The sequence below is a fragment of the Ambystoma mexicanum genome, chromosome 13, assembly GCF_040938575.1.
Source record: "Ambystoma mexicanum isolate Mex_15411 chromosome 13, UKY_AmexF1_1, whole genome shotgun sequence".
In the NCBI taxonomy this organism is placed as follows: Eukaryota; Metazoa; Chordata; class Amphibia; order Caudata; family Ambystomatidae; genus Ambystoma; species Ambystoma mexicanum.
Genome location: NC_090938.1, coordinates 176,469,704 through 176,492,314, shown reverse-complemented (window position 1 = coordinate 176,492,314; position 22,611 = coordinate 176,469,704). Strand labels below are relative to the sequence as shown.

General features: G+C 41.3%; 1 protein-coding gene across 3 annotated transcripts in view; it reads right to left on the bottom strand.

The window, feature by feature from the left end:
• RAB44 (RAB44, member RAS oncogene family) overlaps positions 1-22,611 on the bottom strand; it is a 353,899-nt gene that overhangs the window by 176,739 nt on the left and 154,549 nt on the right. For all 3 annotated transcript variants that reach the window (XM_069633561.1, XM_069633560.1, XM_069633562.1), the window contains exon 8: positions 7,516-7,703. In XM_069633561.1, coding sequence (XP_069489662.1) covers positions 7,516-7,703 — 188 coding nt within the window. The remainder of the gene's footprint in view (positions 1-7,515; positions 7,704-22,611) is intronic.

The following is a 22,611-nucleotide window of genomic DNA, read 5'->3' as shown; positions in this document are numbered from 1 at the left end:
ATTGAAATCACACGCAACCGTGTGAAAAATATTTACGTTGACACCCTGCTCATCAGTGTCTCTGTGCGCCACTTTGGATGCCTGTTCTCAGGTCAGGTGACTAGACAAGATGTCTTCTCATTCTGTTTATTCACTCGAAGTCTACAGGCTTCCGCAAGTAGTGGATCTGCACTTGGTGTTTTTACCCTCGTCAACATGCATAATTGATGGGCAGGGGTAGCTGGAATTCTTTCCATCTTGATTTGTGTAGCACTCCTAGTCACCTGTGTATGCGCAGAGCTATTCATTCACATCTCTGCAGATGTCTTCTTCTGTTCTCAAGGCTTGATTCCCACTGTGTTACAGCAACATGGCATAAGGCTGTAATTATCTGGCAACTCTCAACATTTTATCTACGGTCTGGCCTTTTCCCCCTCTACAAGGTGGGGTGCGGCTGGTGTTGAATCGCGAGGAGTCTGTCTGATTTGGGTGGTGTCATCTGTGTCACACGTGGATGTGGTTTTTCCTACGTATTCCAAATGTTCAGTCTGAATGGCTGAGTGTCTGCTTGCCTGGGTGATTTCAGTGGTGCTGGAGTGGGCTGAAGTGGCGCCCTCTTCTGCGCATATCATGTACTCACACGCCCTCCACATCTCTGCTTCCTTGGAGCTGCTGGCCATGGGGCATGCTGTCTTGGACCTGTCCTTTGGGTGTTTCTTCGCTGCTGGCTGATTGGATGCTCCAACTGGCTTCTTTTTCATGTTCTGTGGCAAGTACATCAATGTGTTGTTGAATGAAAGAGTTCTCATGTGTTGCTAGATGCTGTTTTAAGAGCACAATTATGGAGATGGTTCTGGTGCTATTAGACAGAGCAGTTGGGCCTGGCCTGGGTTTGAAGATGGGCATAATCAGAAGGCAAGTGTGGCCATGCAAGCAAAGGTTAGTCCATGCGTTGGAACACTGCTGATTGGCAGGTACTGGTAATCAAACAATTCATGGTTTAAATGGTTTCTTGGCATAAGCAATGAGTAATGTCACACGGTACATATAATTTGAAGTATAATCAATGGACGGACTCGAACTTGTAGAAAGGAGTGTGTGTACGGTCAGGAAACATCGCAATCAGTTCATATTCAAGCTTTCATTAACATAACATCATAAAGCAACACCACATGTTTATTTTATTATTTCATCAAAGTCATGGTACTATTAAAACCATTAAAACAATGTATCCAAAACTTCGATAAAAAGTACAAATCCACAAAAAGTGCAAAAAAATGTCTACAAGTGATAAGTGCTATAGTTATATGTCGAAAACCTACAGTTCACATACCTAAATTGCTGAGCATATATGATCTCTACTTATCACAAAATAGTGCAAAATTGTGTAAATAAGATCAACTAAAGGTATTCTTATAAGGAAAAAGCAATTGCGAATCCGACAAAGTCGAATATCCATTAATGTTTAGTTTCGACGCATAACACATCTAGTTTTTGATTCAAAAACTGATGTTCGTTTTCCTCAGGACAAATAGGAATATATCACACAAGTATATTTTTGGAAACATAGTTAATGAGTGAATATCTGTGGGATGTTTCGCTATTTCTTTCAATGCTTTGTACAGCATCCCCAAGTCAAATGTATACAACAATCTCTGTGCATCAAAAATTATGGAACCACCCTTATGGCACTGCAACTCTTTGTTTTATGATGTTATGTTAATAAAAACTTGAATATGAACCCATTGCGATATTTCCTGACCGTACACACACTCCTTTCTACTTGTTCGAGTCCGTCCATTGATTATGCTTTTTAATTAAATGTACCGTGTGACATGACTCATTGTTCTTGCCTTAGTATTTTCCCTAATGTCCACGATGAAGGGGACGCCTTTCTCTAAAGTTTAGTTAAATAGTGTCTTGGACAGGATTCGAAGGATGAATGGTTGTGTGTTCATTGCTGAGTGTCCTCTGAGGTGCCCCAGCAGATTGTCAAAGATGGCTGGTGGGCTACCTCCAACGCGACCACTGTAAGCGATGTTTGCATGTGAACGAGGTAGCATGTCCTGTGTGGCCTCCATTGGTGAATGCAGGTGGTTGACTTGCTAGTATTGTGCAAACTGCATTGTATGGTTGGATGTCTCTGGCTTGGTTGTCATAGAATGTGGTGTCTGCATACTGATGTGTTTCACATATCATTGACAACTGCGCACGAGGGTTTGATTTCCGTTGTGAGAAGGGGCATTCTGAGATTATTCCTTGGCTCCGGAGGGCACAGGTGGACCTATAGATTGCATCGTGTCAGAGCTAGCTTGAAGTCAGTCCTCCTTTCGTTTTGCCAGTACGCGTTTGTCGTGTGAAGGTTGCATATCTTCTGTATTATTTGTGAGTTTATCACTCTCATGTAAGGGGCTTGTCCTTTTCGGAGCCATGTGTATTTGGTATAGCTTCCTTTCATCGACACCCATTTTTACGACGGGTGTTCTGCCATGCATTTTTGCCGAAAAACCTTTTCAAAATTCTTTTGGCGGATGGGCAAGGACAAATAAAGGTTTGGGGGAAGGCGGGAACAAAAACAAATAGGTAATTGACAGGGGGAAGGAGGCAACCCCCCCCCCCCAAAAATAATAGTAAAAAAATGTTGAAAAGTTTTTTGCCAGAAAAACACCCATTATAAAAACGGGTGTCGATGAAATGACATCAATGACATCAAATCGTGCATTTCTGCTTTGAGTGTGTAAGGCATTTGAATAAACATACCCGTGGGCGGTGGCTGCATCAAGCTGTGAATTTGGCATTTCTTTTGACCGCATAGCCTCCCTTTGGTTTTGAAAATTCTGTTGCTGTGCATCTGCACCTGGGACTTTGAAGCCGTGTTTACTTCCTGCATGCGTAGGCTTTTCCTGCTGCAGTTGTCATAGAAGTATGCTTAATATTTTGCACACGCGCTGTGTGTTTTTGGTGCTGTATTTCTCTATGCATTGTAGCCCCTGGCTGACCAAAGTCAACATGTGGAAGCACCATTGCCCATATTTGAGGTTTTGTAAAGGGCCATTTCAATTCCTGATCTCTTCAAGTAGGCCTGCTCATAGGTGTGTAACAATAGCCTAATCGCCTGTCTTTTTTGGGTTTTTTTGTTATAACTTCTGTGGGCTTTTCCCCAGATCGGTGTAGGAAAAAGTTTAATGTTTTTCATAGTGTTGGCAAAGACTATTTTCTTCATGTTCCCAATCGACTCTAATTTTACATTTTGGAAACAGTGACCTGATGCTTCCCATCTCTAAGGGACATAAGTTCCCAGCTAGCAGTGGAGACTGCTGAGAAAACAAGAGTTTCTGAAATAGTTTGAACGCATATGGTCCTGGACAATGGGTTAGCAATATTTACTTTCAATCCCCAAATTCGACTTCTATTGCATAAAGCTGATGTGGTGCATTACTTAAAATCTGCAGATACTATATTTCAGGTCTAAATGTAAATTAGACGAGTTTGTTAACTATACAATCTCGGGGGGATAGCTCAGGGGCAATGCGCTCACCTTGGAAGCAAGACGATGCAGATCAACACGGGTTCGAGCGCCGGGTACGGGCTTAGAAACCTCTGGGTATTAAGCATGTTATAAATAACCAATTGCAATAATAATAATACAGCCAACCTGGTGCTAGATTGCAGGAAATAAAGCTTGCTACACACAGAAGTCAGGAGGCTTAATAATCAAGATAAGCGGGTGTGTTCATTTTCTTCTCATGTAGACTTATGCTAATTATCACACTGACAAAACCTTATTATAGTGTTACCAGCATTTCCGATCACACACCCATTTCCATACAGATTCATTTTCCGGGACACATTTAAAATAGCCATGGAGCTTAGATGATAAACTCCTCAAATTAGAGGATTTTGCCAAAGTCTAGAACTGAGGGAATTGCTTTAGAATACAATAAAAGTTTTCTTTGAGGGCTTGTAATATCTCACAGCTGTGGACAGGATAATGAATGGAAAAACAAACTGGACCAAACAAAGAAGGGAATAAAAATACTTCCAAGATGTGCGTGCTTCTCAGAGAGGATAACATCAAAATTTATCTTAAACCAAAGATTTGAAGTAAGTGCCCACCTCAAGGTCACAAATGATACTTATCTCAAGACAGTCAAAATTAAATCTTATGAGTATTATGACATAACAAGTCATTTCATGATATGATATGTTATTTATAACGACAGATTTCTAAGCGCAGACCCGGGGATCAAACCTGTGTTGCTCTGTGTCGTCTTGCTTCCAACGTGAGCACCTTGCCCCTAAGCTATCCTCCCGAAACTAATAGAATAGAGACGAGACAATAGGAGGTCAATGGGAACAATCAATAGATCTAAATATATGATGGTAGACCCTTTATTGCACCCCAAGTAGCTTGCTCTCATCTGTGCCAATTTGTATAAATCACTACATATCAGAAATGCTCTGGTGGTATTTTGGCATTCCCATGAATGCGTATTTAATGTAGAATTACCTGTTTCCACTGCATCTGCTATATCTCGGTTAGAAAGTGGTTCCAGACTCAAACTTGATAGCATTTAAGAGCTTAGACTTGGCATTCCTCTTGATGTGTCAAATTTTGGAACACACTCAAACCACACCTTTGTGGACTATGACTTGGCATTTGCTAAGATAATCAATCATTCCAAATGATGAAAAAATGTTCCATGTATTTATGTATATAATGTTATTTATATTGTACCTTTATCCAAAGCACTTTACACATGTAAACAAACAGTACATACTATACTAGTGCTAACCCATAACACCCAAAAAGATATTACCATATTTAATTGAAAAAAGATCCGCCAAAACATAAAACAAATTCCAAGGCTAGGATATTAACTGGAAGAATCTTTAGCCAATAAATAACCCTTTCAGTGACTTTTTAAAATAAAGAAAGAGAAGACGTCATATCAACATGCAAAGGTTTCCACAGTTGAAATGATCAAAAGCTAGAAGAGGTAGACGTGTGATGCAGAAAAGAGGAAAGAAGCTGAGAGCAGGCAAAGTAGGCGAGAAGCTTGAAATAATATCTCAAAGATAGGTAGGAGCCACTGAGCATCAAAACTAAAACTCGGTTCTTGCAGGAGTTGCAAGCAAGCAAAGCAGGGCAGGAAAGAAACACAGAGGAGGAGATGTTAGGATGAAATGAATATGAACCGCAAAATTCAACCATGTCAGTTGGACATTTTTCTTTGTTATGAACTTTCCACCAGAGTGGGTGAGGTCTATTATATTACTGTATCAAAAAATGGCCTAACCACCAGGAGATTTAAAACCTGCTTGCATTCGTTTCAATTGTGGACCCTTTAATGGTCTGTTTTGTACGATCTACTGAGATAACTATATTTGTCCCCATTCCATATATCCATCTCAAGTTTATATACCATGATCTGGAATTTCCGAATGCAAACAAACCTTAGCTTCAGAGTTTGACAGAATATCGAGATTTACGGTAACTACCAATACAACACAAGTAATGACTTGGAACATGCCGGACAGTATTTCGCCCTAGATAAAACAATATACTGGAGATATTTAAACATCTTAGAAAGCAATGCCAATACAATATCACAAGAAGGATTGCCACAATTTGTACTTTGTGTTCTAAGAATATGCACATGCCATTCTCTTTGATAGATGGACTAACACTATTAAGAAGTATATTCTCCTTAACATTTTAAATGTGTTCTGAGCGCTACCTACCAAAGTAGACAAGACTCAATAAAAAAATTATAATTTAATAATAATAAGGTTTATTTGGCAAAGCCATAGTGCACGGTATTGTTATACAAAAAAACTGACAAAAGTATACCAGAGGGCTGACTGGGCTCGCTGATCTACAAATGTTTCGCTGGACAGAAAGTTATAATAATATTAAACACTAAGGAAGTCAGTTCTCCTCTGACTGGAATAACTTTCATTTGATCAATTTGTTTTTTTTATCTTAACAGTGAATGAGATTAAGTACTACAAAATCCACAATAGTGCAAAAGAGCACGGGTGAATGGTTATATGTGATATTACTGAAGGAAAATTCAGAGTGGTATATTTCATCGCGACCACAATACCGAAAAACACAGATTTATTTTTTTTATTTGGAGGGGGTCTGCCCCATCCCCCCTGATTTTTTACCCTTATAAGGCCACCCAACCCCATCGTGACTCATTTTAACCCCTTGCCCCAAAACCCTTTATATATTTATTTAATATTTTCGGTGTTTTCTGACAGTATGTTCTTCAGTGAAATGTGGCACTCTGAATTACTTTTGGTAAATTGACTAGGTACCAGGTTGAATGACTTTGGTGTCTTCCACAGACCTTGGTATGGGATTGCTAGACAAATGGACTTTCTAAAACTACACTGCACTCTACTACTAATCAATAATCAAGCCCGTTCAGAGATATGCAATGAATAAATGTGAAAGCAGTGGGGGCGGCAAAACCTAGGAAGAAGCAGATCATTCTTTTTACAGAAACTCGCTGTGCTCATTTGAATTGTTGAAGTACACGTTTGGTTTGGTGAGTAATGAATGCTTTGGGAATTTACAGATACTAAGCTACCTACAAGCATAGTCCACCTCAGAGAACGCTATGACATAGTTAGTGGCTGCTTTGTTTGTAGGCTGTTTCTGGACACTGAGACATTTCTCAGTGTTATGAGTATCTGATGGAGCTAGGAACTAAAAACGCAAATTCCTCTAAAACCAAATGGAAGGAACCTCTTTACGAAACATTGGTACAAGTAGATAACAGAACACGTTTTACCTGCTATAAGAGTCCATACAGCATTAAATACAGTCAGCAGAATTGTACATGCATAGATAGATACCTTATATACTGCCAAACAGCTTAACCAATGGTATCCATGGGATTAGATGACCCTACTGTGTCCATTCAGGAGTAAATTTGGAACATATGTCCATTGATTGTCCTATAATTAGGGACTTTTGGTTACTGATATACTTCCAAATGTCAAAGATTGTGAAATATGAGGTCCTCGTGACAAGATTTTGCTATAATTGTTTGAACAATTATAGCACGACGGTGTGGCATATGGAAGCTAATTTCTGCTATGTAATCATCTCAAATATGCAAATAGCAAGAACCTGGCAGCAGAAGGATGTGTCATCAGTCTCATGGTGGCTTCTGGGATTGCTTTATTCCTTACCAATGGAAAAGAACATCTACTAGTCTAAAGTTTGGAATATGCATTTTTTATTTGATCTGGTTATTGTTAGATCGATATTTCTATTTGATGGACAGGTTACTTTAACAAACTGAGTTGTGTGCAGTATGTTTGTTTTCACTCTAACTTTTTTGACCTCAATGTGTATGTTGTTTTCATATTATATGTGACAATTTGACAACCAAGAACAAATGCACAGTTTGAGAAACCTACGATTCCTCCTTTTTCATCTCTGAGAGAGAAATACTGTAATTCTAGTGTTTTACAGAGTTAGGATAATGTAATGCTGTTATTTTTGCATTGGCTTACCTGTGTTCCTCTCTCTGCTGTTGGGTCGCCTTATTTCTCATCACCTGGATACGATCCTGAGCTTCGAGTAGCTGCCCTCCAATTCTCCCCAGTTGCTCTTCCAGGTCCCTGTTGGTGCGCTTCAGTTTCTCATTTTCCGTGTTGGTCACCTGCTGCTTACTCCTCAGGTTGTGCAGCTGTGTTTCCAGCTTGTGAAAAGAAAATCCTGGTTAAATGGTGGTATAATAGCAACAGAGGTTAGGATGGAAAAGTGTGTGCCTGCGCATGTGTGTGCGCGTACACGTGCACGCGCGTAAGTGTGGGTTTTTCTGGCTAGGGATGTTTTTGAGTGTGTTGGGGGCTGTGAACATTTTTGTGCATTTTGTGGAATATCATTTTGTATTGTTCCACTGTCCCTAGTGCCTGTGAACAAATAGGTGTGTGGGGGTCTAAAGATATTTTCATGCGATTCAGGGTACATTTTGCAGAACAGGTTTCATACCATTTTGTTCCCCCAGATCCAAGTGGGCATGCATGGCAGATATATTGAGAGTTGGGTGCATGTCATGCAAAATATTTAATTTAGTAGTATATTTTTAGTCCCCACAATGCTACTTTGCATGACTAAATAGGTGTTTGCATTGGGGTAATCAGGTATTTTATACAATTTGAGGTCGAACCATTGTTTCATAATGTATTTTAGCACATATTTTTCCTAAAAGCATTTCCCCAAACTATAGGGGCTTAGTAATACATTTTCACGTTTAGTGTTAAAGGCCAGGTCCTAATTATTTCAGGAATGCATGTACTCTGGGAAACACAACACACAACAACACACACACACACAGTCACTCAGCAGCAATTTTAGAAACCAGAAATACACTCATAAGCATACATAGTCACACAAACATACACACACAGAAACTGGGAATGTTTTTAAAAAGAAGTAGGGTAAACTGTAAACTGTACAGACATTGGCAATATCAAATTTAAGGTTACTAGCAATATACTAAAACAATAAAGTTACAAACGGTCTAGAAACATTGGAAATGGAACATTGAGGTTATTTCAAACACTAAAGGCCTCATTACACATTTGCTGGAGTTACCTGTGTGGGAATTCAAAAACACCCATTTTCCATTACCGGTACCCATTTTGGCAGTAAATCTGCCATATATTAGTGTCAGAAGTAGGTGTTATTCTCCATTATATTGAACCCTATTGAGGCTAGGAGAAATTACTGCTGGCAGCAATGCCGCTTTCTGGAGGAAAAACCTCCAGCCAGGCATTGGAGTTTTTTCTGAAATGTACTTCCAAACTTGGACTATGGAGGTACAGTAAACATGGCGGTAAATTCATGACAGCTATTTTTTACTGGTATCATCATGACTCTAGTAAGGCCTAAAGTCTAAACAAAGACCCTTGTACGCCAAATTTAATCGAAAATCACAGATACCTTTCAGCATTTCTCCGTCTCATTAGCAACATATACATTGTTAATGAGGTAGTCAGCTGATAATAGAAGTTGATTTCTAGCAACTGAGCTGCCTTCCATGCCTAGCACAGGCCAAGTGGAGGTCTTGCTGTGATCTGGGCCACCAATGCCTGCCCGACATTACTGTGGAGTGTGGGGGGGGCATGGCCAGAGGGCAGGCATAGATCCATACAATAATGTCATCCTCTAATCTTCTTCCAAAAAGCCTTAGCTTTTTCCCACACTAGAAATCACTCTTCTAAGAGTAAAAACCTAAAAAAGTCATTATCACAAAATTCTCTGAGCTGCAATACAGACACTGGTCATGTCCGGGTTTGACTTTAATAACACGCACTGTTGAGATTTGCCTGTGGTAACATCCTCTTCATTTGCCCCACCCAAATCAACTCCACCAAGTTCATAGGCACCTTCAAAAGTGTAGCTACCCGAGTTCCAGGGAACTAAAAAGCTGAACACTTACCCACACCTTAAGGCTCGTCACTGACTTCCTCTCTCAATGGTTCCCGCTTCAACCTTCTGAGCAGCATCCAAAAAACGTCTGAATCAGGGTATTTCCTCCTACCTTGCTAAGAAACTCACCACATGAGGTCATGTTCACTGAAGAAAATCAGCCTCTACCTCTGTTCCAAAGAGCAAGATGTGACAACAAAACGATGAGAGCGCAGTGCTCCTCAGCAGCTGCCCGCACTTGGAACTTTCTCCTGACCTAGCTACACAACCACCAACGTGCTCACTTTCCTACTCCCTCTCCACCCGACTAACCACCCTCCACCCCACCCTCTTGTTTGCAGATCCTCCTGAGCCTCTGGGGACCAGTTCCGTTGGTGACAGTGCGCCATACAAATACCTTTATCATTAACATTAACAGTAAGTGCTGAAAAAACCCAAAATGGCTGCTTGACTGATTCCTATTTAGTATTGCTGGTGCACAGCTCGCTAAAAGCGCAAGAACAAAAAGAGGTCATACATAGAAATTAAATAATTCCCTAACAGGAGAGATTCTAGAACATCATAAGGGGATATTATATTACCAGAATGTAACAGATTTTCTCAATTAATTGTTTATTTTATTTTTATTTATTTATTTATTACATTTTTAAAGCGCTCACAATTGTAGTTTAAAGGTACGTTTAATTATACAATGTTATGACGCATGAAATTACTAATGTAAAATTGGGACACTTCCTGTCTGTATCCTGTCAAAGATGGCCAAGAACATCAAACAATGATGCCAGCGATGGCATCTAAACTATTTTTTAAAAAGGCCGAAACATATGACCATATGTAGACATATCTGGAAAGTTTATATTTAAATAAATGTATAAACTAGAAAAAGATCTGTTGATGAAGAATAGTGACATTTGTCACATACTAACCTCACATTCAAGCACTTTTTTGCTTATATGAAAAGAAATTGAAATGCCGAAATGATTGTAGGTTGTTTCATTTGTGTTCTTACATTTCTTTTTTAGATGTATGGTTTAAATAAAATGTTATATTAAGTATTATTACTACCATGCCTGTCATGTCAATTTCTGTGATTTACAAGAAATAGACCTAAGAACACACCTGTATCTCGAAAGTGGGCTGATCTAGAAAGGGGTAGTTGATCTGATTTCTTCTAGTTGAAACTATATTGTCCCTATATCAGACCATCAGACCAACATCCCGAAAACAAAAAAAGAGGAATTATTCCATATAGTGTTATCTGTATCCTATCAAAGAAAGTTTAAAAAAAAACAACTGCTGTAGGCAAAGAAGGTATACACAAAAAAGCTCTCTACATTGCTCCAAAGTTGAGGTATAAAGCAACCTCCCCATACAGAAAATTGTTCACATTAAATCTAATTGTTTATTCTTTTTATTCGATTGTTTGACATGAATGCCTTTTAATCCCATAGAGAAATAGTTAGGATCCTACAAATTATGCATTAAATGCAATCAAGTAATTTGAGAAAAGAGAGGACGGAATTGTAATCGTATGTCCGCCCGTATGCAAAAATGGAAAAACAGAATTAATTTAAAAAACAAAACACACTTATTGTGATAGGATAGGTCATTTATAACACCCTTAATATCCAGAGGTTTCTAACCGCGGATCCGGGTATCGAACCTGCGGTGCTTTGTGTCGTCTTGCTTCCAAGGCGAGCATGTTGCCCCTGAGCTATCCTCCCGAAATAACATACAAAATGTAGCACAATCAGATGCAATAGGCACCAGAAAAGCAATTACTACTATTCAGCAATATTTAACCTGGTCTGACCACATTTATGAAGGCTCATCCTTAACCCGTGCAAGTTTGAATTGCATACCCCGTAGAGATGTCACGGCTATGCGGTACAGTCATCTACCACCTAAAGTGGGCATTGAGATATTTAGAAAGAACATAGACCCTCATATGGGTCCTAATAATTCAGAAAAGCATGTGGAACCTGATAGGTGTGTTGAGAAATTTAGAAAAGACCATACTGCCTGAGAGATGTGATGAGAAACCTAAAAGTTGATGAAGTAAAAAACTTGGTACGATACTGGAAATCACACAGAGACTAGCAATATTGAGAAAGAAGCAAGGAGGTGAAAGCTCATACTCTGACCGAATACTCTTGGCAGAGTTCGGCAAAACCTAATTAAATGTGAGAAAACAGATCTCGTAAGATACGAAAAAACGAATACTTTGATAATAAAAACGATGTGTCTGTTTTAATAAATAGTTATTTGCCACGTATGGAATCAGATTTGAAGGCACTGGCCACGTTTACTGGGTATGGCGTTCTTACATCGCAAGACTTTTTTCACTGTGTTTTTTTGTCAAATGTTTTCGGCCGAAAAACTCATAGAAAAATATAGGGGGTGGGTGTGTGAGGGTATATAAGTGGTAGGGGGCTGTGGGGTATAGGGACTCAAAAATACAGAGGGGGGTTGGGAGATCCCCCCAAATATAAAAATAAATAAATTGATGGCATGGCATCTGGCGGTTGACAATTTATGAAAGAGACTATAGATCGACTAGGCGATAAAAAAACAGAAACTGTCTAAATGTATCATAATCTGTATGTTCTTACCAAAAAAAGCTGAAGTAGCAGGAGTCCCAGGTGTGTGCGACTTCAAAGAGCTACTAAGTGACCTCAGAGTCTAGGAACAGTACCTGTTTAGCAGAGAAACAAAAATGTCATGTACTTTTGTCTCAACAATGTAATTAGGCATTTATATAGTGCTACGAACCCTCAGGTATCTGAGCGCTGCGACCTCGGAAGGATGAAAGGCTGAGTTTGGCCCGCCGCGATTCGAACCTGCGTAACCAGGCTCTGGACAGATGTCAAAGCGAGCGCTCTACTCGCTGTGCCACTTGTAGAGCTATATAAGCGCAACATAGTCTGCATGCTGTGATGAGAAGAAATGAGATCCTTGTTTGACTGTCTCCATGGAGACAACAGGTAGAGATGAGGGAGCGTTCAGCTTCGGGAGCGGTTTTAACTTTCCTGAGGATATGAGGCATATGAAAAGAGAAAAGCAGTGATCCAGAGGACTTGAAGAACATAGATGGGTGTGAAATAAATTCAGGAATAGGAGGGAACTCAAGGGCTGGAGAAGCAGAGAAATACCAGCCCATGGAAAAGAGAAATGTAAGAGTAACCCAGTTCATGGAGACAGCCTCTGACTCCTATCTGGCAGCCTGGTGGAATAACTGATACTTGAAGTATTTTCTGAGACCCTGAAAGTGCCTATGACTGATTATCCATGAGAACTCTGAAAATCACCTAGAACCTGAAGGATACAGAGAGCCGTGAAAAGTGCTAGTACCCAAGAGTGGCACGGAAAAGGCTGACAAAGTATCAATATCCTGAGAGAGGATCTGAGAAGTATGAAAGGTGACTAGAACCTGAGAGAGACATTGAGTAGTTCTATAAAGTTCCCTGAGCCCGTCAGGGGTTCTGAAAAACAGGACTCTAGATGGGCACTGAGAAATGTTAAAAGGTGTGTAGCACCTGATTAGGAACTAAGTTTCCAGGTACACAATAGGGGCACAGCACGTTTCAAAAGCACCTAGAGCCATATAGGACCACAGAGTAGAGTGGGAGATATGCAGAGCTAAAGAGGGGCATTGGGAAGTTCTGGAAAGTACATAGAACCCACAAGGGGCTCTGAGGAGTCTGAAATATGCCCGAGTGAGACATTGAGAAGTTTCAGAAAGCACCTTGAGGCTGAGAGGGGCCTTAAGCAGTATGAAAAAAATATCAACCCAAGGATGCAATTTGAGGATTAGCTTGGAATTGTGAATAAAAAAATGGAGACCAGCAAAATCGAGAAACGAGTAAGGCAGTGGAAGATCAGAGAATCAGTCATCCTGACAGATCTTGGTTAAACCTAGCTAAAGGCAAGCAACATGCTCTTATAAACTAATAAAGAACAGCTCTTTGAGACAAAGTAACTACATCCTTGTTTCATAGCACCACTGCGACAAGGTTCACAGTAACCACCCAGTATAATTCCATAGGCATGATATATAACAATCAAAAAATAGTCCATAGACGCCCCTCTGCGAGAACGAACACGGAGAAATTACCTGTTCTTTGGGAAGGTACCCACTCGAGAGTCCGCAGCCACACTTTAGCTCACTGTACTGTTCACAGAAGGGAAATATCCATTTGCATATCAGCCTTTGTCCCGCTCAGATGGGCAGTCCAGCACCGAAATGCTATGGCAAATCTTTTCTGAACAAGAGTACCAGCAGCAACCCCATACACGTGTTTCAGCCTTGTTGGGCCTCCCCAGTGAGGTGGAGCTCTGCCTCTTTGAGCACAGTGAGAAAGCGGTCCACATCTGGATGACCCTAGGAAACTTAGGGTTTCTAAACCTAAGTCCCTTAAACAATCAAAAAAATAGTCCATAGAATGATATATAACAACCACCCCATGTCCCTCGACTGGAGGTGCAAACAAAAACCTATATGTGTGCTGCCAAACCAAGAGCATATGGAAACCAGGCTTCTATCATGAAAGTAGTCATTCATAAAAAGTGTCAATTTTGAAACCAAATTGGAAAGCAATTGTATATAAAAAAAGTACCAGTATACGTTCAAAGACAGGACATATCATAAACTCTCAATGTACTTTTACAGAGTAGAGACGCAACAAACCCCCCAAATCTAGGTAAAGAAAGGGGCACATAAAATGTCCAATGTCTCAAAAAAGAAACACACACAACAACTTCCCTATGTATCTCACACTAATGGTGATCTCACCACAAATATCTGAACCCGGGACACACAACAACATGCCAATGAATCTACCAATATGCCACAGAGGAAACTGGAACCATTTATCGGCAACAAAGGGCACATGGAAACCATCTCATGTAGCTATATAAAGGTTCTAAGCTAGACCCACCCTCTTCCATCAACTCCATTGGTATCTCTAAAGATAAAGGATAGCGTCAATACCATAATGCATTTGAAAGGATGGGGTAAATGACGTCACTACTTGTATAACCAAAGACGATTGGTCATACAAGTATACCTCAATGCATCTCCATTGATGAGGTAAATGTTAATCATGCCATATATCTCTTGCTTCATTTATCTCTAACCTTCTTCAATTTGCAGGCATCCTGTCTGCATGTCTGGAAGCCATCTTTCACACTCTTGTTGGATCCCAGAGGGTCATGTGACACACTGCCCTTGTTATTGTGTCACCGCTGGCTGTCCAGTACGTGCACCTGCAGCTAAGGGCCAAAAGTAGCAACGCTAAACTCCCTATTTGGGCTTTTGTGGACCAGAAAGGGTCTAGGGTTAGGCCCCCTACTCATGCCAGGACCTTGCTGTGCTTACCCTATGCCTGACTCCGGCGTCCTCACTTAGGGATCCTTTGACCCAATGACTCGTCATTCATTCATGTGGTGTGCTGTTACCTCTGAGAACCAAGAACCATGCCTATTTTGGTTACCTACTCAAAACTTACACCGGCTCTTTCCCAGCCAACATTTCTGCCATTCCCTTTCCACTCACCCATATACTCTCCAGGGTTCATTATTAGTTTGCCATTCTGGAAATAAGGTTCTGGTAACAGCGCGTACCGGCACCTTTCCGGACCGGAAATCTCCAAGTCTACAGGTAGGGGTTGTGAACTACCGGAAGGTTCAGGCCCCTACCGGCAGACTTTTGCTGCAATCACTGGCACCGGTATTGCCAGTTCCAATGATTGCAGCATTGAATGGGGATTTACTGGTTTCTCTGCCACCCACAATATCCTGGTAATAACGAGATATCAGGTGGCAGAGACTGTACGGTAGCCCCCTGGTATTCCGCTGGAATTACCGGCGGGATAGCAGGGGACTTGTAATGAACCCTTCTGTCTCTTAGGCTGTATCCTTCTTCACAGCCCTACCTCACCTGTTTTGTCCACCCTCCATCATACACCATGACATTGGTCAATTCTTCATTCTACTCTCCCTTCTCCTCCCCTTGTCTCATAGCCTTCAGCCACAACTTGATCTAACATCTATCTCGCTCGTCCCCCTTCCCAGCTTCCTCCTCTCCCCTGCACCCGTACCCCTCAAACCAAAGCTCTTGTTCTCCCAGGAGCTCCACCTCATGTATCCCCTTGCCTGCAGCACAATACCTGGTTCTCGCCACCGCCTCCAATCACTTTTTCATGTGGCCTGTGGAAGGCATAGTCCCTCTACAACAGGTATTACAACATCACTGGTTACATCAGCCGGTCAGAAAGCACAGTGAGTAGAGTGCTCGCTTTGATATCCGTGCAGACCTGCCGATGAAGGTCCGAATCCCGGAAGGGCCAAACTCAGCCTATCATCCTTCTGAGGTCGATAAATGAGCACTACACACCGTGGGTAATAATAGGCAGCGCTCAGATGCCTCAGGGTTTGTAGCGCTAAATAAATGCTAAATTATTATTTATTATTACTGGTTACGTCAACTCTTATCACCCTCTGTTCATGTGTTGCTATCACAAACACCTGGATCATCTGCCCTCATGTCTCTACTACACTAGCAGCTCTCAATACTGACTCTTCTTCATTCTCCAACTTTCACCAATCTGTTGGGAAGGGCGGTGGAGTGGTGTTCCTTATCAATAAGGAGCACACCACTGCCTGACATCCCTCCTCAGACATCACCTCTTCCTCTTTTGAATATGGCACTAGTCAACTCCCCTTCCTAATCCTCTTACTGTTCTGACTCACGATAAATCCCCATGTCCTCTCAACTCCTTCTTCTGCGACCTCACTCTTCTCCTTGAGGCTCTACTCACAAACATCGCCATTGTCCTTCTTGGCAGACTTTAACCTTTCCATGGCCTTTGCAGCCATCCGCCATGAACTTTTCTCCCTCCTATGTGTGACCACTCACTCTATGCACCCGCCATAACCAGCCTTTCTCTGGCAGAACTTGCTAGACCTTATATTTCTTTCTAGGTTCCTCTACTCCTCTACTCCTCTGACCTCTCCACTGACCCCTGTCCTTCGGGTCATTCAATTGTTCACTTGAGCATCCCAGTCTCTTCACAATTTTTCCCTGCTCTCCTTTTCAATGACCAATATAACATTTAAGCAGGCCTCTCTTTCCCTTAACTTTATGATGAAAGAACCTCTCTCCTGCCTCTCTCCCTATTCATGCATCTACCATTGATCATGCTTTTTTCACTTTCACTACACTATTCTGCATGCACACCCACACCTTCACACCCTATCCTCAGCCCTAAATCACCTTTGAGATCCAGACCCTCAAAACAAACATACAACACTGGCGCAAATCAATGACTCCCACATACAACGTGCCTACAATAATTCCCCTGCTGTCCTCCCTGGGACTGGAGGATAGCTCTGTGGCAACGCGCGGGTCTTGAAAGCAAGACCATACTGAGCAAACACAGGTTTGAATCCCGGACCCACGTTTGGCGGAAAAAAAAGTGCATTATAAAAAACCTACCCTTCCACAATGAAACTTGCGCCTAGATATCTGTGCACTGCAAATAAATGCAAAAATAAATAAATAAAATCCATGCACTAGATCCTCCTAGCCCACAAACCTAATCTCCTCCCTTTGAAATCACCCCACAAACTTTAATCAACCCTCCAAGCTTTGCTCGCATCCCACAGAACAGTATCCATTGCCTCTTACTCTCTGTTAATGACTTGGCTCACTCATTTTCTTCTAAAATATCTAGAATTGGAGGCACTATCAAAGCCCTTCCCACCTTCCTTCTGCTACCACCCCTCCCCCTACTACTTCTCCCAACCTCAATTACCACACATCATCTGCAGTGCCAACCCATTTTACGCTTTTACCAATCTTTTTGCTACTGAAACAAAGACTTAGATTCAGTCACCTGCCCTAATCTCTCTATGCTATTTAACTCCTCTTCTCTGCCTACTTCAAATCTGCAAATGTCCCAGTCACTTAGAAGAAGCCCCCAGCCGAGCCAAACCATTGCAGCAAACTATCGTCCCGTTTCCCTCCTTCTCCATTATTTCAAGATCCTGGAGTGGGTGGTCTTTAACCGGATCACTAAATGCCTTGTGGATAATGGCCTTGGCTATCCACTTCAATCTGGCTATTGTAGCTAACACTCCACCAAGGCTGCACCTATGCATGTTGCTAACTTTCTATCTGATCTCACCACTCCAAACTCTCTTGGATGCACGTCCTTTTTCACCTCTATGCTGCTTTAGACTCTTTCAACCACTCCTCCCCTCCTCATTCTCCAGGACTTTTGGTTTATGAAATCTGGTCTCACCATATTGCCTACAATGTCAAAGGTTGTTCATTTAAAATTTCCTAGAACTCGCAAACCTCTGATCCTCCACACCTCTCTCGTTGGATTCCCCAAAAAGATCAGTCCTGAGACCTCTGACCTTCACCCTCTGTACCTCTGCCCATTCATTATCACCTTTTTGCTGATGATACTCAAACAATGTTCTTCCTTCCCACCTTAATGCCAGCCATATCAGAAGGAATTACCAACTGGCTCGCTGAGATCCATCATTGTAACATTCTTAGCTGTCCCATGCTGAACTCTTCAAAACCAGAAGACTTCTTTCTACTGGCATGCAACATCATCCTGCCATTCCCTCTCCTAACCCCTTCCTGTCTGAACATCCTGCTTCCTGGAACAAGGCTTGCAACCGTGGGTCCTAGTCCTATTTGATAGTGGCCCTTGACAGCGATAATACATCACTACCACTGTCTATGCTGCTAATATTAACCTTCTCAACATACAGAAAAAGTGTCAATTTCTTACTCATCACTCATTTCTACACTTTCGGCTTCCTCTGAACTCCTTCCTCCCTCTAGACAAAGTCTTCATATTCACGACCCCCACTTTATGCACACTACCCAGATCCTTCCACAGTCTACCTACCAAAACCATGCTGGTTGGCTCTCAAGCACAACATCTCCTTTTTCAAGTTCATTCATCTAGCCTTCAAAGTTATCAATATTCAGTACCTGATCGGCTGTATCTCTACCTATTCATCAACTCATTCCTTCTGCTCATCCTCTGCATTCCATCTCACTGTCCCATGCCCCACGGGCCTCCTCTCACTTCCACTTCTCTGTTGGAACACTGTACCATTCACAATCAAAGAAAGTTAGTCTGTGGATATCTTTAAAGCTTGGCTTAAACTTCATGTACTTACTAAAGAGGGAGCTTCATCTGCCTCTGTCCCCACTTCCTACATGACCCCAAAACCTCCCCATACCTCCACGTAATGATGTAAAACTGTCATTTGGTATGTTGAAGCTTTTGCCTCGTATGTTAATGTTATCTTTGTAAATCAGACATTTCTCATATATTCATTTTTTGTTTTGTCCCTAGTCTATGTCCCACTTTGTTCACATGCTCATAAATTGGCACATCACTTGTCATCTTTTACTATTGTTTAGGCACCCTTCCTGGGAATATCTCCACCATCTGTAAATGTGTTATTTTAAGTCATTTCCGATTGAAATTGACATCCCTAAATAAATATTTACAAATACAAAATAGAAATAATGATACAAAACACACATTTAGTACAAATAACTACAAGATGGAGTACATTGTAGCTAACCAATCTATGCCCACAATGGCATACATTATGTCCACCCTATGTACATCTAAATAAGTGGATCAGAAACAACCCTCGCCAAAAAGGACATATGATCAAATTTATGTGCATCTCTAGATGGGACACATGACAACTTCTCGGTATATTTACAAAGAAGAGAAACAACACTACTACTCCATGTACATCCAAGGAGAGAGCCCTCCACAAAGGATCCATTAATCTGAAAGGAAAAGGCACATGCAAAAACCTGTATGGACAACCAACATCCTCCCCATGTTTCTCCAAAGAAAGAAGACACATCTTGCCCATCAATAGCCAAAGAGTGGACACACAACAACTGCTACATACATTTCTAAAGAAAGACCACAATGCAACATTTCAATATACCATGCACGAAGAGGCACAAGGCAACCTGCCCATCTACCCCTAAAGAAGAGCTGAATGTCAAAACAAAGGATACATGACTGTCTACTGATGCATCTCAAAAGAGGGGATACACAACGAACATGCTCAGAAATGCCCAAACTAGCGCCCCAACACACCCACTCTCTATATTTTCTAAAAAGGCTTCATGACATCTGACAGTTGTCTGCATTTGTCTCCAATATGGGCACAAACACAAACTAAAACTTTGCCAATACAACATCCTTGTGTAGATGCAAGAAGTTGCCAAATAATATCATCCCCATAAAACTGCAAAAAACAAACAGGCTTTTACCCCCCACCCTATTTATCGTCAAATAAGAGCCTCAAGGTAATGTTTTAATTCTATAACCAAAAAGGAACATAAGACAATCTCACAATTTATCTCTGAGTGGGAGAAACACAATATTGTCCCTATTAATCTCCAACGACCTGACCAATTACCACCCCTCGTATCTCTAAAGAAGAGCCACAAATCAAAATGTCCTTTGATCCCTAAAGAAGGGAAACAAAATAACCTGCCCTTGAAATTCCAAAGGTGGGGCATATCTCCAAGGAAGGGACATGTGACAGTCTGTCACGTTATGTCCAAATAAGAAATACACAACAATATCCCTGATCATTTCCAAGAAAAGACCCACCACAACCTCTCTCCATATTGGCTACACAGGCTCCATCATGCTCTTGCCATGCATTTCCAAGACAAGCCACTCTACAATCTCCCCACATAACCCTGAAAAAGAGCGACAAAGAAACCTTTCCACGTGCCTTTAAAGAAGGGATACAATACAACCTCCACATGTGTCTTCAAAGATGGGACTTTCCATATCCTGCAAAGGAGGGACAAAGGACAACCTCGCCAATCATGTATATAAAGTTACCAACCACACACCCTGTGGGATGTTTTTACCCAAGCACTGTCACTGGCTCAGGCAAATGTTATATTGGGGGGGCGTAAAGTGGCTTCCTCTTGGGAGAAACTGGGAGGGGCAGTGCCTGTGAGAGCAAGCTGAGCTTGGGGGAAGTGGATAAACCAGAAATTCCACCATGTGCTTTGGAAAACCACACTCCTTTGGGGCCAGAGCATGATTTTAAAAAGATGGATAATTCACAGTGCAGACTTGTCAAAATTATATAAATAACATCATAATTCTTGCGATTTTTCTGTGCACATTTTAAGAGGTGTTAGGACCCTGTGGTATGTTCTTGGGGATAGTAGCGGAAAAAAGGTTGTTACTCCAAATGTATGCATGTTAAAAATCTGACACTTTATCATCTGAAACCCACATCCCTGGTGCACAGTTGTGTAAAATCTGGAAAGGTTTAGAGGTCGTTATCTGGATCAAAAGGGGAGAATTCTGTAATAAGTGGACACAACATCGTACAAAGGCAGGGATCGGATGGTTTGGTGCTACAGAAAATATGTTAACTGGACCTATAATATTAGAAAAATGGTACATAGATAAATATGTTTTTGGGTCAGAAATAGATTGTGTGCAATTTGACAAGGGGAGGTTCCTCTGACTATAAAACCTACAGCATCACTCTGACACTCCATTTCTTTCCCCCAATCAAGGGAGAGAGGAAAGCTTGGCCAATCATAAGTGAGAGGGGCAGGCTTAGCTAGGCCCAGGCACACACCCATTTTCAAAACACATAAAAGGAACATTGAAACCCAGGTAGTGGCATTCACTTTCCACTTTCCTGCGGGACACTTTGCCGGGAGACTCCAGACTTCAAATCCATCAATCTCCAGAGACCTAGACTGACTCCAGCTAGACAGAGACCAGAACTTAGAACTCTGACTCCACAATTTAAAGCAAAGGCCTAAACCACAAGCTGAGTTCTCTTCAGCAGGCCTCAAAACCAACCAAACTATTCAACAGCCAGGCGAGCTGTTTGAATTCTTTGCCAAGAACGTTTGCAAGAACCTGTAGCAGTATCCAGAAAGCAGTGCTCTATCCGGAACCAGAGAGAACCACAAACCAGACCGTTGTGAGCTGAACCGATGCTTGACAGACCCAGAGAGCAGAGCTGACCCAGATAGCCGGGACTTCAGAACCACCCGCCGGAAGTCCCGTCCAACCTGACCAGACCTTGACGGCTTATTTCAAAAATATAGTGTGAGTACTCACTGTGCAAAACCAATCTCTTAGTTTAAAATAATCTAATCCAAACTATTTTAGCCTACTAGAACTGCCTCCTAAAATCGTGTCATTCTGTCATCTTTAAAACTGAAAACTGTCATCTGTCATTCTGAGCTTTGAAATTTCAAATCCGAAAAACTACCTTTACTAAATCGTCCGTATCTCCGGAACCGTTTGGGCTAGGAGCGAGTCTTAACTGTCATCTTAAGCTAAGATTCTAACCTGAGCCTAGAACCGACTTCCTACTCCTTATAGTGCCTCCGTAATTGCGCTCGACGCACGCGACTAAATTTGCAGCGATTTGACATTTTGCTTAATTTCAGCCACGTGTAAAAATATTTGTCCTTGCCTTTCTTGCTGAAATTCGTGTGCAACCTGACAATCATTCATAGAGCATAGCTAAAGTGATCCTGAATTAATGTAAAGTATCTCTCACTCACCCGGAACCTCCTATAGGGAATTAAAAGCAATTTTAGCATATTTTTCACTTACATGCAACCACATCAAAGTATATTGCCTGTCTTTAAAACTTCTACCTGTTTTCCTCTAAGCTTGCTAGGGGGGAACTGAATTATATTTGATTGCATTCCTGAGAACTGTGTGCTTTCCTCCCATCTCTTTACCTTGCATAGAGGGGGGGGGATTGTCAAAGAAAAGTGATTACATTGTCTTTTGTTGAAGTCATATCAAGTTTATTTTCTGTACTGCATTTTCATTCATCATTGCATTGTCCTTGAAGCCATAAAAGCATTCTCAGCTACTTTATCCTCTCTATATCACTTCTAAGCCATCAAAAAGAGTGTACCACCGTAACATTATCCATTGTTGATCACTATCATCTTCACAAGTGTGCTATCAACATTAATTTATTATAAAAGTGTGATATATATATATTGTTTAATTTTCAAATTAACTTTTTAAATTTGCAAAACAAACCTACTTCTTGGCTCAGCGGGGTCGGGGGGATTCTGAGAGAGCGGTGTTATA